This window comes from Pseudopodoces humilis, chromosome 10 (assembly GCF_049639895.1).
Source record: "Pseudopodoces humilis isolate 2021_Gansu_Grassland_sample_001 chromosome 10, ASM4963989v1, whole genome shotgun sequence".
Lineage (NCBI taxonomy): Eukaryota > Metazoa > Chordata > Aves > Passeriformes > Paridae > Pseudopodoces > Pseudopodoces humilis.
Genome location: NC_142209.1, coordinates 26,497,521 through 26,513,254, shown reverse-complemented (window position 1 = coordinate 26,513,254; position 15,734 = coordinate 26,497,521). Strand labels below are relative to the sequence as shown.

General features: G+C 42.4%; 2 protein-coding genes across 3 annotated transcripts in view; one reads left to right on the top strand and one right to left on the bottom strand.

Annotated features, from left to right (window-relative positions):
• Positions 1-230: 230 nt before the first annotated feature.
• CPT2 (carnitine palmitoyltransferase 2) lies at positions 231-6,177 on the bottom strand. The gene is made up of 5 exons (XM_005521171.3): positions 6,035-6,177; positions 5,140-5,220; positions 4,926-5,032; positions 2,035-3,339; positions 231-1,203 (listed from the first exon to the last, which is right to left on the bottom strand). Exons 1-5 carry the CDS (start codon positions 6,154-6,156, stop codon positions 872-874), a joined length of 1,947 nt encoding a protein of 648 aa, XP_005521228.2. The 5' UTR covers positions 6,157-6,177; the 3' UTR covers positions 231-871.
• Positions 6,178-7,918: 1,741 nt separating this feature from the next.
• Positions 7,919-15,734, top strand: part of SLC1A7 (solute carrier family 1 member 7) — a 47,891-nt gene continuing 40,075 nt past the window's right edge. For both annotated transcript variants that reach the window (XM_088060274.1, XM_005521170.2), the window contains exons 1-2: positions 7,919-8,113; positions 9,180-9,259. In XM_088060274.1, the coding sequence (XP_087916400.1) occupies positions 7,973-8,113; positions 9,180-9,259 (221 nt within the window). In that variant the 5' untranslated portion in view covers positions 7,919-7,972. The remainder of the gene's footprint in view (positions 8,114-9,179; positions 9,260-15,734) is intronic.

The following is a 15,734-nucleotide window of genomic DNA, read 5'->3' as shown; positions in this document are numbered from 1 at the left end:
CACGGGGTCCCTGGTTCTGTTTTCTTGTTAATGCTGTAGTTGTTGTTGTTACACACTAGTAAAGAACTGTTATTCCTATCCCCAGATCTCTGCCTGAGAGCCCCTTGATTTCAAAATTACAGTAATTTGGAGGGAGGGGGTCTACATTTTCATTCCGAGGGGGGCTCCTGCCCTCCTCAGCAGATGCCTGTCTTCTAAACCAAGATATTTAGATGTGGCAATAAAAGAACTTCGTGGTTATTAATAGACAGCTTTATTAAAATACAGTCTTTCCCAGTCAGTTTAACAACCCAGATGGTGACTGTAGGTTACTTAAAGACTCTCACTTAATTTTTTGTCTCTAAAACCTCTTGAGGCACAATCAGTTCTGATATGAGGCACAATCAGTTCTGATATAAATTCAAGTTTAAAGAGGTAAGTGTGACAAGTTAGTAAGCAAGCTTACTGCAAGAGTGCAAATGGAACCACTCTTCCATGTTTAAAATTATTGCATATATTTTTTTAAAACCAAACAGCTCAAGAGTGGTATCACAGTACTGTGTCTGAACACTCACAGAGCACAGGTGTTCCAGGTTCATTAACTCCATAAAAATGCTTATTTTTGATCATGTGTTTTAAGAACACATGGATCTATTAGTTAATTTGACATAGTTAATGTCTGTATTTCCTGAAATGCATTCAAGGTCTGTAATTGATTTCTTTAAAATAGATAGAAATTTCCTAGTGAATCCAACAGTATTCAAGTTCAATGATGATACATGAAGACAATTAAGCTGGGCAGTCTCAGCCATGGTGAACACTGATCAGTATGTCACTTAGACATAATCTGCATTTTGTCCTGCAACTGTAAAGTGTTCCAATGTCTTTATGTCTAACTACCAATTTTCTTGCCCTTTAAAACATTAAAGATATCTTCTAGCGACTTGTGTATACACTCAAGGAATTCCTTACCATTCCTAGCAGGGTAGGAGGAAACATTACAACCTATCCAGTCATCTTGTACCTGATAGCCTACTCCAAAGCCATCAGACACCACAGGGCCAAACCCTCCTAACTGCACAGCTGGGCTCACCAAAGTGCTGGTGGAAATGATGTTGTGATTAATGCGAGCGTAGGCTTGATCTTGATAGAAATCCGGCAGTGCCAGCCCCTTGGATAAGGCCAAATAGCGCAGGCTGAAGAGATGCCGGTCAAAGCCCTGGCCTGTGAAAGAAAATAACAAGTATGAGAGAGGTGCCTGACTTTTGTGGGAAGTAAACTCACCTCAGCCACAAAAGAGGAGGTCTGTAGAACTGGAGTTTATTTTTGCTCTGGTAGGAAATATTCTTCAGACTTTTCATGCCCATATCCTAGGAGAATGGGGCCTGCTTGTTTTATTGCAAGCCTCAACAGGATCAGGAGAGTACAAAAGCGCAGTGTTAACAATTTTAATAATACATCACATTCTTTGATTAACTATTTATCTGAACATAGACAAGTTATTAAATGCAGAAAAAGCTTTTCCAAAAATTTAGGACTCTAAAGAGGAAGAGCATCTTGCACCAACAAAAGGAGGCAAATTTTAGACTGTGGGATAATATTCAACAGTCAATTTTGCTGCTGTCAATTTTAATGCTTCTCAGAAAGATAGTTCAAAAGAAAGCATTTAGAAAAATACCAGGAGTAGCATGGCCAAAAAATGAGTTTTATTTGAAGTTGCTAAAGCCTTTATCCCCTGCAGAGATAAGCCAAAGTTCTTGTTCAACATGCACTAAGTATTTATGAACTCTTCAAAGAAGAGTCCAACTGCTCTAAGGACAAAAACTGAAGCACAAAAAAATTCCCCAACAAGAAAAGTGCTGTGGGAAGCACAGAGCCACTCCTCTCCATCAAGAAATGAGGAAATGCACTTTAAGCTGCAGCCTTCTGCTACTATTTTTGTCAAGTTTACATTAGATCTCCATCAACATTAAATTATTTGGTTACAAGTATTTACAGCAACCTTAATGGACATTTTAGTGCAAAAGGAGGAGTGTTTGATGTATTCCTACTTACCCATAGCAGCCTCTTTCGTCAAACGGCCGTGGTACTTGGAGCACTCCACTATCAAATTCTGCAGCTCTTCTGTGCTGTGTTTGGAGAGTTCCTTGACAAAGGCTTCAGAGCATTTCTTTGTGTGGACAGAGGCAGGACGTATGGTTTCTGTACGGCCGTGCTTGAAAGCCGCAGTGCTGCAAGACTCGTACGTAGCGACGGTCTGGTCATACTGGCGAAGGAAAGCCATCTGGAAGGCCAGCTGAGCCACAGCATCAGGGCTCACCTTCTTCTGCTTTAGAAGTTCCTTGCCCCCTTCTTGGAACTGAATCATGTTAAGAGACAGCGATTCTACAGTGGCATCAAACTTCTGCTTGGCTTTGGTGATCCCTGCTTTTAAGGCATCGTTCAGCTTGAAGTCAAGTTTCTGCACTGCTCTGGAAGAGTCAACTGAAGCAGGCTGGGACTGGGGGCTGATGGCTGGTGTCTTGGTGCTGTCTTTAAAAACCTCGTTCTGGAACCTGAGCACAGCCACACCATCTCCCCAGGAATGTTCAAAATTAATTCCTGCAGTGCCATCCTTAGTTATGATAAGATTAAAGGATTTGTCATACCAGCGGTTTGCAGCATCTCCATGCAACATAGTGTGGGACAAGTTCACAAAATCTTTAATGGCAAAATCATCTAAACTTAAACAAAACATGGCAGAGTCTACTTTTTGAAGAGCTTCTTCATTGCCATTCTCCAGTAGATTCTTCCTCAGCAATGCCCATGTATCTCGGTTTTCACTGGTGAGGTAGCCAAGAGGGAAGGCTGGGGCTGGACTGTTGTCACTGAGGATGTATTTCAAGTGTGCTTGAATTTCTGAGGGTTTCAGCATGTTTCCATCTCTATCAATAACATCAAACACATAAAAATTTCCATTTCTCAACACTAGTAAATGTTTTGCCTTTTCATCTGTATAAAGCTCATCTTTGTTGAGCTTAGGAATCCGTGTAGAGTTGAAAAGCCTGAAGTACTGAGACATATCTAGGGGGTAAGCATTGACCATGTAGGCACCAAACCAAGAAACTGAAGAAGGCACAAATCGGATAATTTTTTTAAAGATCTCAGTGTCACTTTTTTCTGGATTGAGGTGAAAAACCTCTGGTTCAAGGTAACCAGCCCTGAAGGTCTTCATAAAACGTATGGCAGAAACAGTCATGTTCGTAGCTCGTATGAGCTGATCGTTGTATTCCGATTTCGGATCAGGATTAAAAGACATAAATGCATTAAAATTCAAAACAACAGGCTCACGTGCTTTTAGGTACATGTCAAACCAGGGACCTGAAAATTGAGAGTTGAGAAAGAGGTCAGAACATAAAAGCAGCTTCCTGAGTCAGACCAGAGGGTCACGTAGTCCAACAGTGATCATGAATATACACACACTAAATTGCCTTTAAACAAGACAAACATATGCAATAATTCACCCAAGGCTTTTCCAAAACCTCACTATGAAGAATGATACTGTTGTCTAATCATAAAAACACTGAGTTCAGAATAATCTGTGTCAAGGGTGTTCACGTCATTAGCAACAAGGGCCAACTCCTTGTTTTCTGTATGGCTCAATGATAAACCTTAACTCCCAGGACATACAGTGCAAATCCCCAGCTCTATGTTTTGGTGCACGCTTCACATTTGGAGTGTTTCATGCCTTTACCTACTCTTGAACTATTAATTTCTGAAACTTTCTGTCACTGAGTGCATTTTGCATGAGGTTGAACCTTCTGCCTAGACTGCAGGAACAGCAACAGGTAGTTCCAGGGGCTAAGTTACAACTTTAATTACAGGTTCTCACAGGTAAGTAAATAACACTCATCTACAGTTTTAAAACCACACGTGCCATCAACACATAGCCTTTTAACCTCAGACTTGAAAGTCTAAGGTGGAGACAACTCTACATACTTTCAGAAACCACTTTCAAGTGGAACAGGTCTTTTATGAGGCATAAAGAAGAAAAATAACTGAACAAAAAGCAATACAGACACCCCAAAATTCACAGACAAAAAAGCAGCATACTCTGGTTAGCACTGATGAACAACATCAAGCCACCACTTAAAATCCAAGACATTGTTCAAAGTGAATGGAAAGCAAAATACAACAAATCAAAGAGCAGTTCTTGTGAAATAATCTGGTATTCTCTACAGACTGAGTGGCAGCTAACAACAAGCAGTCTGAACAGACAGCAAGGACAGAAGTGCATTCCCATAGGCAATATGGAAACTTCTACTTCCATAGGTATTTGACTATTTCCATCTCTGCTGCTATCTAATATTTTCATGAGTAGACACTTGAACATGGAAGTAATAATAAAGCAGAATAATCAAAAGTCTATATACATGCTCTCCCTCTCCTGATTTGTTTCTATTTATTCTCATTTTCCTATTTCTGTCACTCCTTTTCTGTGGCTTTTTGAAAGAATAGTTTTGTAGTTTTAAGGGTCTTAAATCCTGAGTACTGACCACTTCTGTGTCCAAAATTTAGTTATAGTCTGTGACCCCTCCCCTCCCTCAAAGTTTAGTTTTCTTGCTAAATAACATGGAATTATTTGGAAATTGTTGCTTCAGTTTCCTTAAGGGAAGTGCTAGAAAAGATCCTCTTTAACCTAAACCCTATAAACTCATGAAAAAATACCATTGTTCCAGTATCTATCTACCCAGAATTCTGGTAGAATAGATGAAGTTAGATAATGAGCATTCTTCTTTCTACCAGCCTCTGAAATTGCTCAAATACAGCCACAGACAGTGTTCACAACAGGTTATTCCAAGTTTCTTGGCTACTTAAAGCTTCAGCCTATTATATTTATGGCATTAGGAGCAGTTATGAAGTATGATGATCTACAGACTTGTCCTGCACCCAGCAGGCCAACATACCTGTGATGTAACTTGTATGCTTGTTCTGATTGTCTTGAGCAACCAGTTGCTCATGCAATTCTCTTCCAATCCCCTTTTCAAAGGCATGAGCAAGTTCCTCAGTTTTCCTACAACAATCAAGGAAAGAGTCAAAGTGCTGTCACAAGTCACATTTTTTATGTTAACACTTGGCTTTGAAGCAGAACATGACACTGCAATGTGTGTTTGTCCATACCTGAACTGGTCATCATTTAAAAGCGGTTTCTGGGCATTCAGGTATCTTGAAATTGTATCTTCCAGCTTGGGAACAGGCAGTCTGAAGGAAGTGGAACACAGAGAGGTACACTTGATGAGCAAGGGTATGAATAAAGCAAGTGTTTCTCACACAGTCATCTCTCTTTGCCTCCTTTCTTCCATATCCTTTCTTATACAATTATATATACTACACAGACAGATATATACACACACTATACAGTATGTACTATACCATTATATATAAATTTGGGTAATACCTATGCACATTATCCAAATGCCTCATGAGTTTCTTGTGGAATAAGAGAAGCAAGGAACTAGATGGATACCAGTCAGCACACCATTATTTTGGCTGCTGGAACCAAATCCCCAGCACAGTTCTTGGGAAATAAGGCAGAAAACCAAACTGACTGTCTTTTTACAAAGGCACTGCAGTGAAGGCAGCTAATCCTTTACAGGAAATAGTGTGACAGGAACCGCTGCTAGGAGAGGCAGCTCTGTTGGAGGGTTAGTTCGGCTGCCAGCCCTGTTCGGGCCCCCCGCTCACAGCTGGGTGCTGGACATCTCTTTCTGACAAATTTCCTATTCGGAATCTTCGTCAACTTCCTCTGAACCTGAGTTTTGTTTCCTATAGCACAATCCCGTTACACTCAAGGGGTTACTTTGGGCGCTAAGGGGATGTTTCAGCAGCAGGTTTGTGACGGGTTTCACTGACACCTGGAAAGCCGAACCCGCTCCTCCGCACACATCGAGCCGCGCACGCAGCGAGCCGCGGTGCCCAGGGCGGACGTTCCCTCTGCCCTCACAGCGGACATCCCGGGCCGCCGCCGCCGCCGTCCGGTGCCCGCGTCCCCCCGGAGCGGCGCGCCCCGGCGTACCTGGGCAGGCTCTTCTGGTAGTGCATGGTGGGCACGATACTGCGGTGCAGGAACTCGGCGGCGCCCGCGCCGCTGTAGCCGCGCCGCCCCGGGGCCGCCCTCAGCAGCTGCCGCGCCGCCATGATGCGCGTCAAGCACGCGCCGGGCTCCGCCCCCCGGCCCGGCTCCGCCCCCCGTGCCCCGTCCCGCCCCCAGCACCCGGCTCCGCCCCCAGCACACTGCTCCGCCCCCAGCACACGGCTCCGCCCCCAGCACACGGCTCCGCCCCCCGCCCACGGCTCCGCCCCCCGCACACGGCTCCGCCCCCCCCACACGGCTCCCCCCCCAGCCCCCGGCTCCGCCCCCAGCACCCGGCTCCGCCCCCAGCACCCGGCTCCGCCCCCACCACACGGCTCCGCCCCCAGCACACGGCTCCGCCCCCACCACACGGTTCCGCCCCCAGCACACGGCTCCGCCCCCACCACACGGCTCCGCCCCCAGCACACGGCTCCGCCCCCAGCATACGGCTCCGCCTCCCGCTATCCCCGGGCCCCGCCCCCGCTCTCCCGGGGTTCCCGATCTCCGCCGCTCTCGGGCCCCAGGAACGAACGGGAAAAGCGGAGCTTTTTTCTGTTATTCCATTCCATATGTCAGCTGGACACGTGCTGTTAAGGTAGTAAAGTTTCCAGGGTGTTGAAGCGGTTCAGAATCTGTCCTCTAACATACACAGTATTAAAACGTTCAGATTCATTAATAAAATTTTCTGCAATCCTCTTGTTTTTCTACAGTCCTTTTCTTTTTGTTTTATGCTCAATATACACACTCCACATATTTTTTCTTTTATTTTCCCCCCCAGCTTTTTGTGTGTGTGTGTATCCATATGTCCTACCAACTGCACAGGATTGAGATTCAGCCACACAAAAGAACAGTTTAATCTCTCCTGAGGTTTTTTTCACTCATATATGAGCATGTAACAACAAATACTTTATCACAGTATAAAATAATGTAATATTGTAAACACATAACCTTGTTGTACTGTGGGGAATATTTTCCATAAAAATATTGAATAATCTTTAGAATATACCAGAAACTACAGAAATACTTTCATAAGGAGGCATGGCATGTGAATGGTTATGGTGGTGTATTTTTATCAGACACTCACTAGCATAAAAATCAGCATTGGGATTGAATGCGGACACAGCAAAGGAAAGGAAAGCAATCCCTGTGGCTTAGTCTGATAATCCTCTGAAAGTAAATTGGCCCTACTCTAATCAACATAGTGGTTGGAAGAAAAGTGAAATCATTTCACTTCCAAGATAATAAATGCCCAATGACAGAAGGTGTCCTTGCATGTTCCAGTCTGTGGCTATTTCCTGATTGATGCGTGTCTCTCATGTTGCTCATTCAGCCTTTTTTTGGCAATGACAAAAAAAAAAACAAGCCTGCTTTAATTAATGAAGTCCAGTTTCACCTAGCTTGCCCTGCTGTGATAGTCCTGTTCAAAATGTTACCTGCTCTGCCCTTTGGGAAAACTGCTCTGTTCCCTGTTTGAATGCTGGCTTGGAGGGTTCCCTTTCTGCGTTTGGGTGTCCAGACCCCAAACTGGGGAGGCTGAGGAATGCATCACCTTTCCCCCAGGAGTGTCACTTTGTTTTGAACTAGTCTTGTTTTAGAAATACTACTGCATTCTGTTCTAATTTTCCAGAGCCCCCTAATCTTCTTCCAGGCTCTTAATGATGTAGTTGATAATAGGATTGTTGGTATTAATTTGGAACAATAATGCCAGCTGCTTGCTTGGTGGCTATTGGCAGAGAGGTGACCTTGCAGGTCAGCTAAGCAGAACTGGAAGTGCTTTGATCTGATCTATACAGAGCCAGATCTGCGCACCCGAAGAAGAAGAGCGAGTGAATTCTCTCCCCATGGGATGCTGATTTTTCTCCAAAGAGCAGGGAGGACAGCATGGCGGTGGCCCTGGATGCAATCCTCGCTCGGATCAAAGATGTTTGTAAAAGGAATGGTTTGCTCATCCTCTCGGTGTTATCCGTCACCATCGGCTGCCTCCTGGGATTCTTCCTGAGGACGAGGCGACTCTCCCAGCAGGTAAGAGCTGCTCACAGCATGTCCCTGCAGAGGAAATGCCAGACTTACATAACAAAAGACATATGTACCTTGGGGAACTGCAGGGAGGGCTTTTGAAGTTAAAAGTCAAGTTTATTTGCTTGTTAAAATTGTTTCATTTCATCTGTTTGTCAATCTACGCTGTTCTTTGGGTCTTTTCATATGTTCTCAAACACTTGGTTAGCAGAGGGTTCCAGTCTCTCAGACACATGGTAAGCATAGCAGGAGCACAGTAGAACGTTGCAGGTATGGATAATAATAATGGACATTTAAGCTAGATGAAATGTAGCCTTTAATATAGGCCTGCAGAAACTGGTAGTGCACTATATTGCATTTTATACTATTCTGGAATACATATTGCTAAAGAAAACACTGGGAATATTTTTCAGCATCAGATGCACAGGGGTGCAGATGCTTATATTACACTAATGGTGTTTCATATTAATAAATTTGAGATTTCCCATCATTAGCAGAACATGTTACTGAAGTCACTTGGGGGATTCTCCTCCAGTATACTTCAACTAAGCCCTTTGCTGGTGTTCATTTCTGCTGTATCAATCAGACAGACAGCAAACTGCATTAATAAATGCACTGTTTGAGCACAAAACAGAAATTCCAGTTCAAAAATAAGGCTTTTAGTAAATGAAATTAAATTAAACCGATTCTGTCTTCTGCTACTGCAAACCACTGTCCGTCTGAACATCATTTGTGTCCAAGCCAAAGTTTCAAACACAACTAGGAAAACAGACAAAATGCAGAATGGAGAGATTATTCAGGGCAACTGGTTAACAGTCTCCAAGAGATGGCACATTTCATTTTCATCTTCCTTTGTAAAGGAACAAACAATGCAGTTTTTATTGAATAAGAACACATTATGTAATCTAATTAATTTTAAAATTACCTTTTAAAGCCCGCTATCTTTGCCACTTTATCTTTACACCAAAGGTGCAGATTTTAGCAATGTTATCTGATCCACAGCTCTAGCAGAACTTGTGAAGACAGTCAGTCCTTAGCTCAAAACAATAAGCCTCTCTCCATGTATTTCCAGGAAATTAGTTACTTCCAGTTTCCTGGTGAGTTACTGATGAGGATGCTGAAAATGCTGATTCTCCCTCTGGTTGTCTCAAGGTAAGTGAAGACAATGATTATTCCAAGAATTTTTGAACTTTCCTAAAAGATATTTGTCATCACAATGGTTTAGTTGTGACTGAATAAGGTGGCTGCCAGAAGCATTACTGCTGCTGCAGTGGAGCCATAAACATGTGTTTTAATTGATAGGATCATTTCTGCCATACATAATTTTTACCTCAGATAAGTATTATTTGCTTTAAAATTAATGTGTTGGGGGTTTTAAAATTTATTTTCCTTTTCCCTTGTAATGGGAGGACTTTTTTCTTCAGGCTACTTAGAAGCTAAATATATGGAATAAATAACCCACCTTATCAAAAAGCCTGCCTTAAATCTAAACAATTGAGATAATACACTGTACAAATACTGTGAAAAAGCACAGTTAATTCGTAGTGTCCTGCAGTATTTTGAGGTGTGCTGTAGTATGATAAATACTGAAAAAACCCTGTGTCTCCAGTGAACTAATAATATCTAGCTGGCTTTGGCTGGAAGTGAAAGTGATTTCTTCGTTCATTAAAGGTAGAACCTTTAGTGATGGCACTTTATCAGTAGCAGAATTAATGATCTCAGTGCTGGTGTACAGCAGCTGTTTTTGCAGTGGGAGGGTGTACCTGAGGGCAGGCTTATCCCTAAGTTTGACTCCCTTCCCACTGTCTGCAGTCACAAAAACACATCAGCTGGATGGCCAAAAGCTCTCACATGTGCCCAAGGCTGAGAGGTTATTAAAGACATGGAAAGTAACAAAGCTAACTTTACCAGAGCTGAGAAAAAATTACTGCAATATTTGGTTCCGGTTCTGGAACCTAATTCATACACCAAGACCTCATCTTCCACTTTGAGAAAAAAACAAGGTTCTAGTCTTCAGATCACTGACAGTTGCTGAAAATGAACACAATTGATTAAGAACACTAATTTTATTTTTAAGTCATCTACCCTGACATCTGCCTTCTCATGGTTTTTCACAGAACAAGCTGAGTCATGCTTTGTGCATGAAACTGGTTTTATAACCATAGACTTACACCTGGTCCTGGCCCATGCATCTAGAGAACAAGATAATACATGTAAGGTAATTTTTTTCTGAGAGGACAAAGTAAAGTTTTCCAAAGAAAAGAGTCTTACATGAGGAAGTGTAAGGAGAACAGAAAAGGGTTGGAGCAGATTTACATCTCCTTCCCTAAAATGAGTAGTTCTTTAGATCCTCTTGTATATTTAGAGATGTTAGGAAGAGCAGCAGCACATAGGAAAGAGCTGCTCAGGCACAACCTGTGATGGCCCTAAGTTGCCTGGAGAGGTGACAGCTCTGAGCCTCACTGTCACAGCAGTGTCTTCTGAGGTGGAAAGAGAATAAACTTCACAAACCTTCAGAGAGGTTCAATTCTCCTTGCAAGACAGTGTGAGTCCATCTCCCTATACAACAAACTAGCAGTGCCTGCTATTACAGACTGAAATGGCGGGGTTTGCAAGAAAAAAACATTCCAGATATAATGACATTCTTGTACAGTTTGGGCTTTTTTGGCTGGTTGTCTTTTGGGTTCTTTTAAAATAACAAGCACAGTGTTTTCCACACATGTATTTCATAAAATCAGTAAGCCAGTACTCTTCATTTTTACCAATCTGCATGCACATTTAAACTACATTTCTTTGTGTATTTGGAATATCCTCAGCTTGTCCAGCCAGAGCAATGGCATTTAAATTATCTTTTAAATTACTCTCTATTATTGTTTACAAAAGCCAGGAGCACAACACCATAAAAAGAAGTCTAAATATTGCTCTCCTAGTTGAAAATAATGCAAGTTTTTCTTTGAACACACAAGTAAAGAAATTAATTCAAAAGAAAAGGAGAGGTGAGAAAGGATGATTAAAAGGGGGACTTGGCACAAACTACCCTGTTTCCAAGACCAGAGCTTATTGTGAAGGGATGTAGCAGAAGTAAAAAGTGGCAACTGCATGGGTCAGAAGATTGACAATAGACTAGAAAATCTTGTACTCACAGAATGCTAGCAGAAATCCAGCCTTAAACAGGTTGTTAGTTTAGCCTTAAAATGGCTGAAAATTTGTATTCCCCCTCTTGACTTGATTGTTAGGGAGTTAAAACAGAACTTTGCAGATTGTATTAATTAGGAATAAGGAAATTATGATATAGTCAGGTATCTCTGAATGGTGTTTATTTTAAAAGTTCTTTGGACGCAGAGGAAATCTGTCAAAAAACACGAGACCATTTCTTCAATGTACAGTTTCTTGATTTCCTGAACTTTGTTCCTGTTCCTGGAACTGCTCTATCCCAGAGCTCTTGTACCTATTTCTGATATTTCTGGTGTCATCTGTGGTCTTACTTCTTTCTTCTCCCACAGACAGAAAAATCTTGGGAAAGCAACCACCACCCACTAACCTGTCAGTTTGAGTCCTGCATGAGCTTTTGTTTTTGTTGAGGCATGGGCCTTCATTAAGAGTGGGGATTGATATTATTTCAGTTATCTAGTTACATAAACAAGCTTCATAGCATCATAGAACAGCTCTGAAATAAGCATATATTTATTGCACCCATCCTCTGCCTGAGGTTTAGCCCTGCTCATACTTATCAGTATCCCCTGTGCATAGAGTTTGTTTTTCTCAGCTGTGAGAACAGGTACCCACACAACACTTCTGTTGGCAAGATAAAGAAAATGACAAATAGTTGACAGTTCGTGTCTGCCCAAGGGATAGTCAGTACTGGAACCTTTTAAGACCAAATTTTAGAGCCTGTAGTTAACAGTACACTGCTTATTTTATGTGTAAGCACAGGATACTGCTGTTAGACCTGGGAATGGAAATATTAATATAGCTCAGAGAGAACAGGAGCCAAATCTGAATTCGTAGTTACAGATTTACCCACTGTCCAAGCTCTTAGTGCAGCTGGACAAGGAGATGTCCTCAACAAGCCTGAAAGATCAGCTGCAGAAAGCTCTGTAGTTCCTTGATTCTCTTTGGGATAGAGGCTTCGATCCTCATTTGACAGGGACGGTGCGAACAATGTATTTTCCTCCTTATATGCAAAATGTTTCAGCCTTCAACACATCGCACGTTTTCCAGCAGGCAGGCGCACAGCTGCCCGTGCATCCTGCCCTGAGAGTTCTGTTTTTCAAACACTTTTATGGCTCTCCGGCATGCCCGGAGGCTCGGGCCGGGATACCCTGCAATGCACCGTGCGGCCAGCAGGGGACTCTGCTGGGACACCGAGGAACCCGCCTCGCTCCCGGCTCCCGATCCTTCCTCACAGCCCGGGGATTGCCGGGGTCACTGCCCGCAAACCCTGCATCCCGCATCCCGGGGATTGCCGGGGTCACTGCCCGCAAACCCTGCATCCCGCATCCCGGGGATTGCCGGGGTCACTGCCCGCAAACCCTGCATCCCGCATCCCGGGGATTGCCGGGGTCACTGCCCGCGTTCCTGCATCCCCGGGGTTTCCCGGTACCACTCCCTATCCAGAAAATAATAAACCTTCCACTTTCTTTCTCTGTGGTTAGTTTTAAACTTCCACAGACACACACGCGTACGGGATTCCTTCACCTGCTCCCAGGACAAGTTGATTGGCAGAGATACCTGTGCATCACTCGAGTTTCTCTATTTCTTAAATGCTTGAAGTAATCAAATCTGATGTCAATGTCTTTGTGCTCTGCACGATAGAAAAGACTGGGAAAGGAACAAAAACTCAATTTTCCCCTTAATGTCTTCTCACATTTGCTAAAGACAATATAAACCCTGTGACTTGTTTGTGCCAGCTCCAGCACAGACCAGCCATGCTGGCAGGCACTGTGCCACAACTCACACACAGTCACCTTCCTTCAGAGCATTTTTGTCCTTGTGCCCGTTCCCTGCCCCATCATTTTCAGCTCATGATACCAGCATTGTACTGATCAGTTCCCAGTGGGCCAGAAACCTGATTTTCATTAAGCATGACTGCTTTGACTTAAGCTTTTTGTGGAGGCTGGTACTGAAACCTAATCAACTTCAAAGTTTTGAAGAATAGTATTGTACTGGAACAATATTGAATAATTCACCATTGTTGAAGCATTTCTAATGTTGCTGTTTGGCATGGATTCCTTCCAGTAGGCAGAGAACTCACACTGTCATTTTCCACAGAAGAGAAATGCAACTCTCCCTTTCTGTTTGAAACGCAGAGGTGCTGATGAGCCTGCAGGGAAGGAGGATATGTGGCTCCCAGCACTGCATTGCTGCCAGCAGGCAGAGCCAGCTCATGCACCTAAGCCAAGTTGCAAAATGTGTGAGCTGCAGACTCGAGGCTGAAGGCCCTGGTTCTTTTTCAAGTTAATTATTATTTCTCTTCTGTATATGTAAAGTTTCACAGACCTTTCACGAACGTGACTCTCTCTGAATGAACAGGTTATAGTAAGGGCTCTCTCACACAGTGTTTGACTGCACAAGCCTCGGTGGTTCAGCAAAGCAGGCTAAAGCCAGAGCTACACGGGTTTGCACCAGCTGAACATACTGAGCTCTCTTTGTCCTGTATGTCTACCTATATATGTAATAAAAAGTTATATCCTTTATTCCAGCACCCTCCTTGTTTATATGATTAAGCTTTTATCTGGAAAGAGAAAAAGGACCAAGTTTTCTAAGACTGATTAGCAGTAAGCAGTGAGAATTGTCAGGGCAGACTCAAACTGTTTAACTGTTGTAACAGGCTGGTTACTCCAGTGAATATTCCCTTTGGAAAAATCAGTTTAATTATTTAAGCTTAGGAAGATTATTACATTTTGTATTTATTTACCACCAACCATTTTCTAGATGTTTAAGAAATATTGAGTAGCAGAGATTTGATCCTTTTCCATGAGCAGATCCTCTTAAAGAAATATTATTCCCTTTATAGTCAGAATAAAAGAACTGATTTGACTTGTATTTTTTAAACTATAGAGCTTGTTCCTCTGAGTATGTTGCACCTGGTACAAACAAGTGTATGCTAATAAAACTTAGTATTTATTTGAAGGCCCATTTGGGGGTAGTAATAAATATTAGTTACTGTTGTGGTTTTGTTGATGAATTAAATACAATGTTCTAAATATAGTACTGTCTTTCTTTAAAGGGATTCCTGTCCATAATGCCATCAGTTCTGGTAATCCTTCATCCTTCTGCTCACATTCCCAAGTTGGTGATTCTTACTCATGCTCTTAAAGCCTAGTATTTAATTAGAAACTTCTCTTTTTAGTACCCTTTTCCCCATATTTTTTTTTCCCCAGCTGTCTGACTGGGGAACACGCTGGCATTTGAACACCTCACCAATGACAGATATTGCTCATTGCGTTTCAGTGGAATTCTGTCATTGTTCAGCTGTACAGAGCCATACCAAATTGTCCTGGGTAGGTTGTGTTGGCACTGTTTTTTTGCTCTCAGCTGCAGATGAAACTGGAAATAAACCAAACACAAGATTATTTGTCTGTTTTGCTACTTAAGATCACCATTTGTTAGGGATGAAAATTTTGACCCAAACTCTCCAAGACCTGTATTGCAATTGACAAGCTAAACCTTTTACCATGATTATAAACCACTGTCTGATAGTATCAGTATAATATCCTTTCAGAAGGAAAACAGATGTCTAAAAGGCCATTAATTTTTTTTTCCTATTTATGATTATATTTAAATAAAGAGGACAGCCCAAGTTAATTCACTCAATAATATTGGTTTTACATGAACAAGAATTTGTGCACTACTGTTTCTTCAAATACACCCCTGGTACTAAGAAGTATTTTCCATGTTGTCTTGACACATAATTTACCTGAAAACCAGATTGGAAAGGGTGGATAACAGAAGGTTCTGGTCAGTTTGAGCTTGGTCTTTTCTGCTATGCATGTGTTAAACTATTCCCCTAAATACCAGCTGCTCTGTTTTTATCCTTGCACTGCTGCCAGACTGGGGTGTATTTAAAAGACAAGTAGATGTGGCACTTGGGGACATGGTTTAGTGGGACTTGGCAGTGCTGGGGGAAGGAACAGTTGGGCTTAAAGATCTTAGAGGTATTTTTCAACCTAAACAATTCTGTGGTTCTATAATCGAGTGCAATCAAATTTATGCTCTATATTATCTAGTGAGGTGCTAGGAGCAGCTGCAAAGTGCTGCCTCTGGGTCTCTGAAGAGCCTGCTCAGAAAAATGTTTCATAAAGTACTGAGGCAGAAGTATTTTCCATAGAATGAAACTGCTTTGGGAACACAGGGCTTTTTTGTCTTCACATTATTGGACTCTGGACTTTTCCCTCTATTTCACCTGTGATAGAAAAACATTGGCTCTGAGGAACAGGCCTTCCCCAACAGGGCAGGGTAAACATTCTGTGGGGTTAGTATGGGGAAATCTGTGGGGGACCTGAATGATTACAAAAAGTTATACATAACACAAAAGTGTGGAGAGAGTCCCATTTCTGCACTACTTGTCATGTGTATCATTGTAATGTAGATAATAATAAAAGTACATTTCACCCCAGTGAGAACA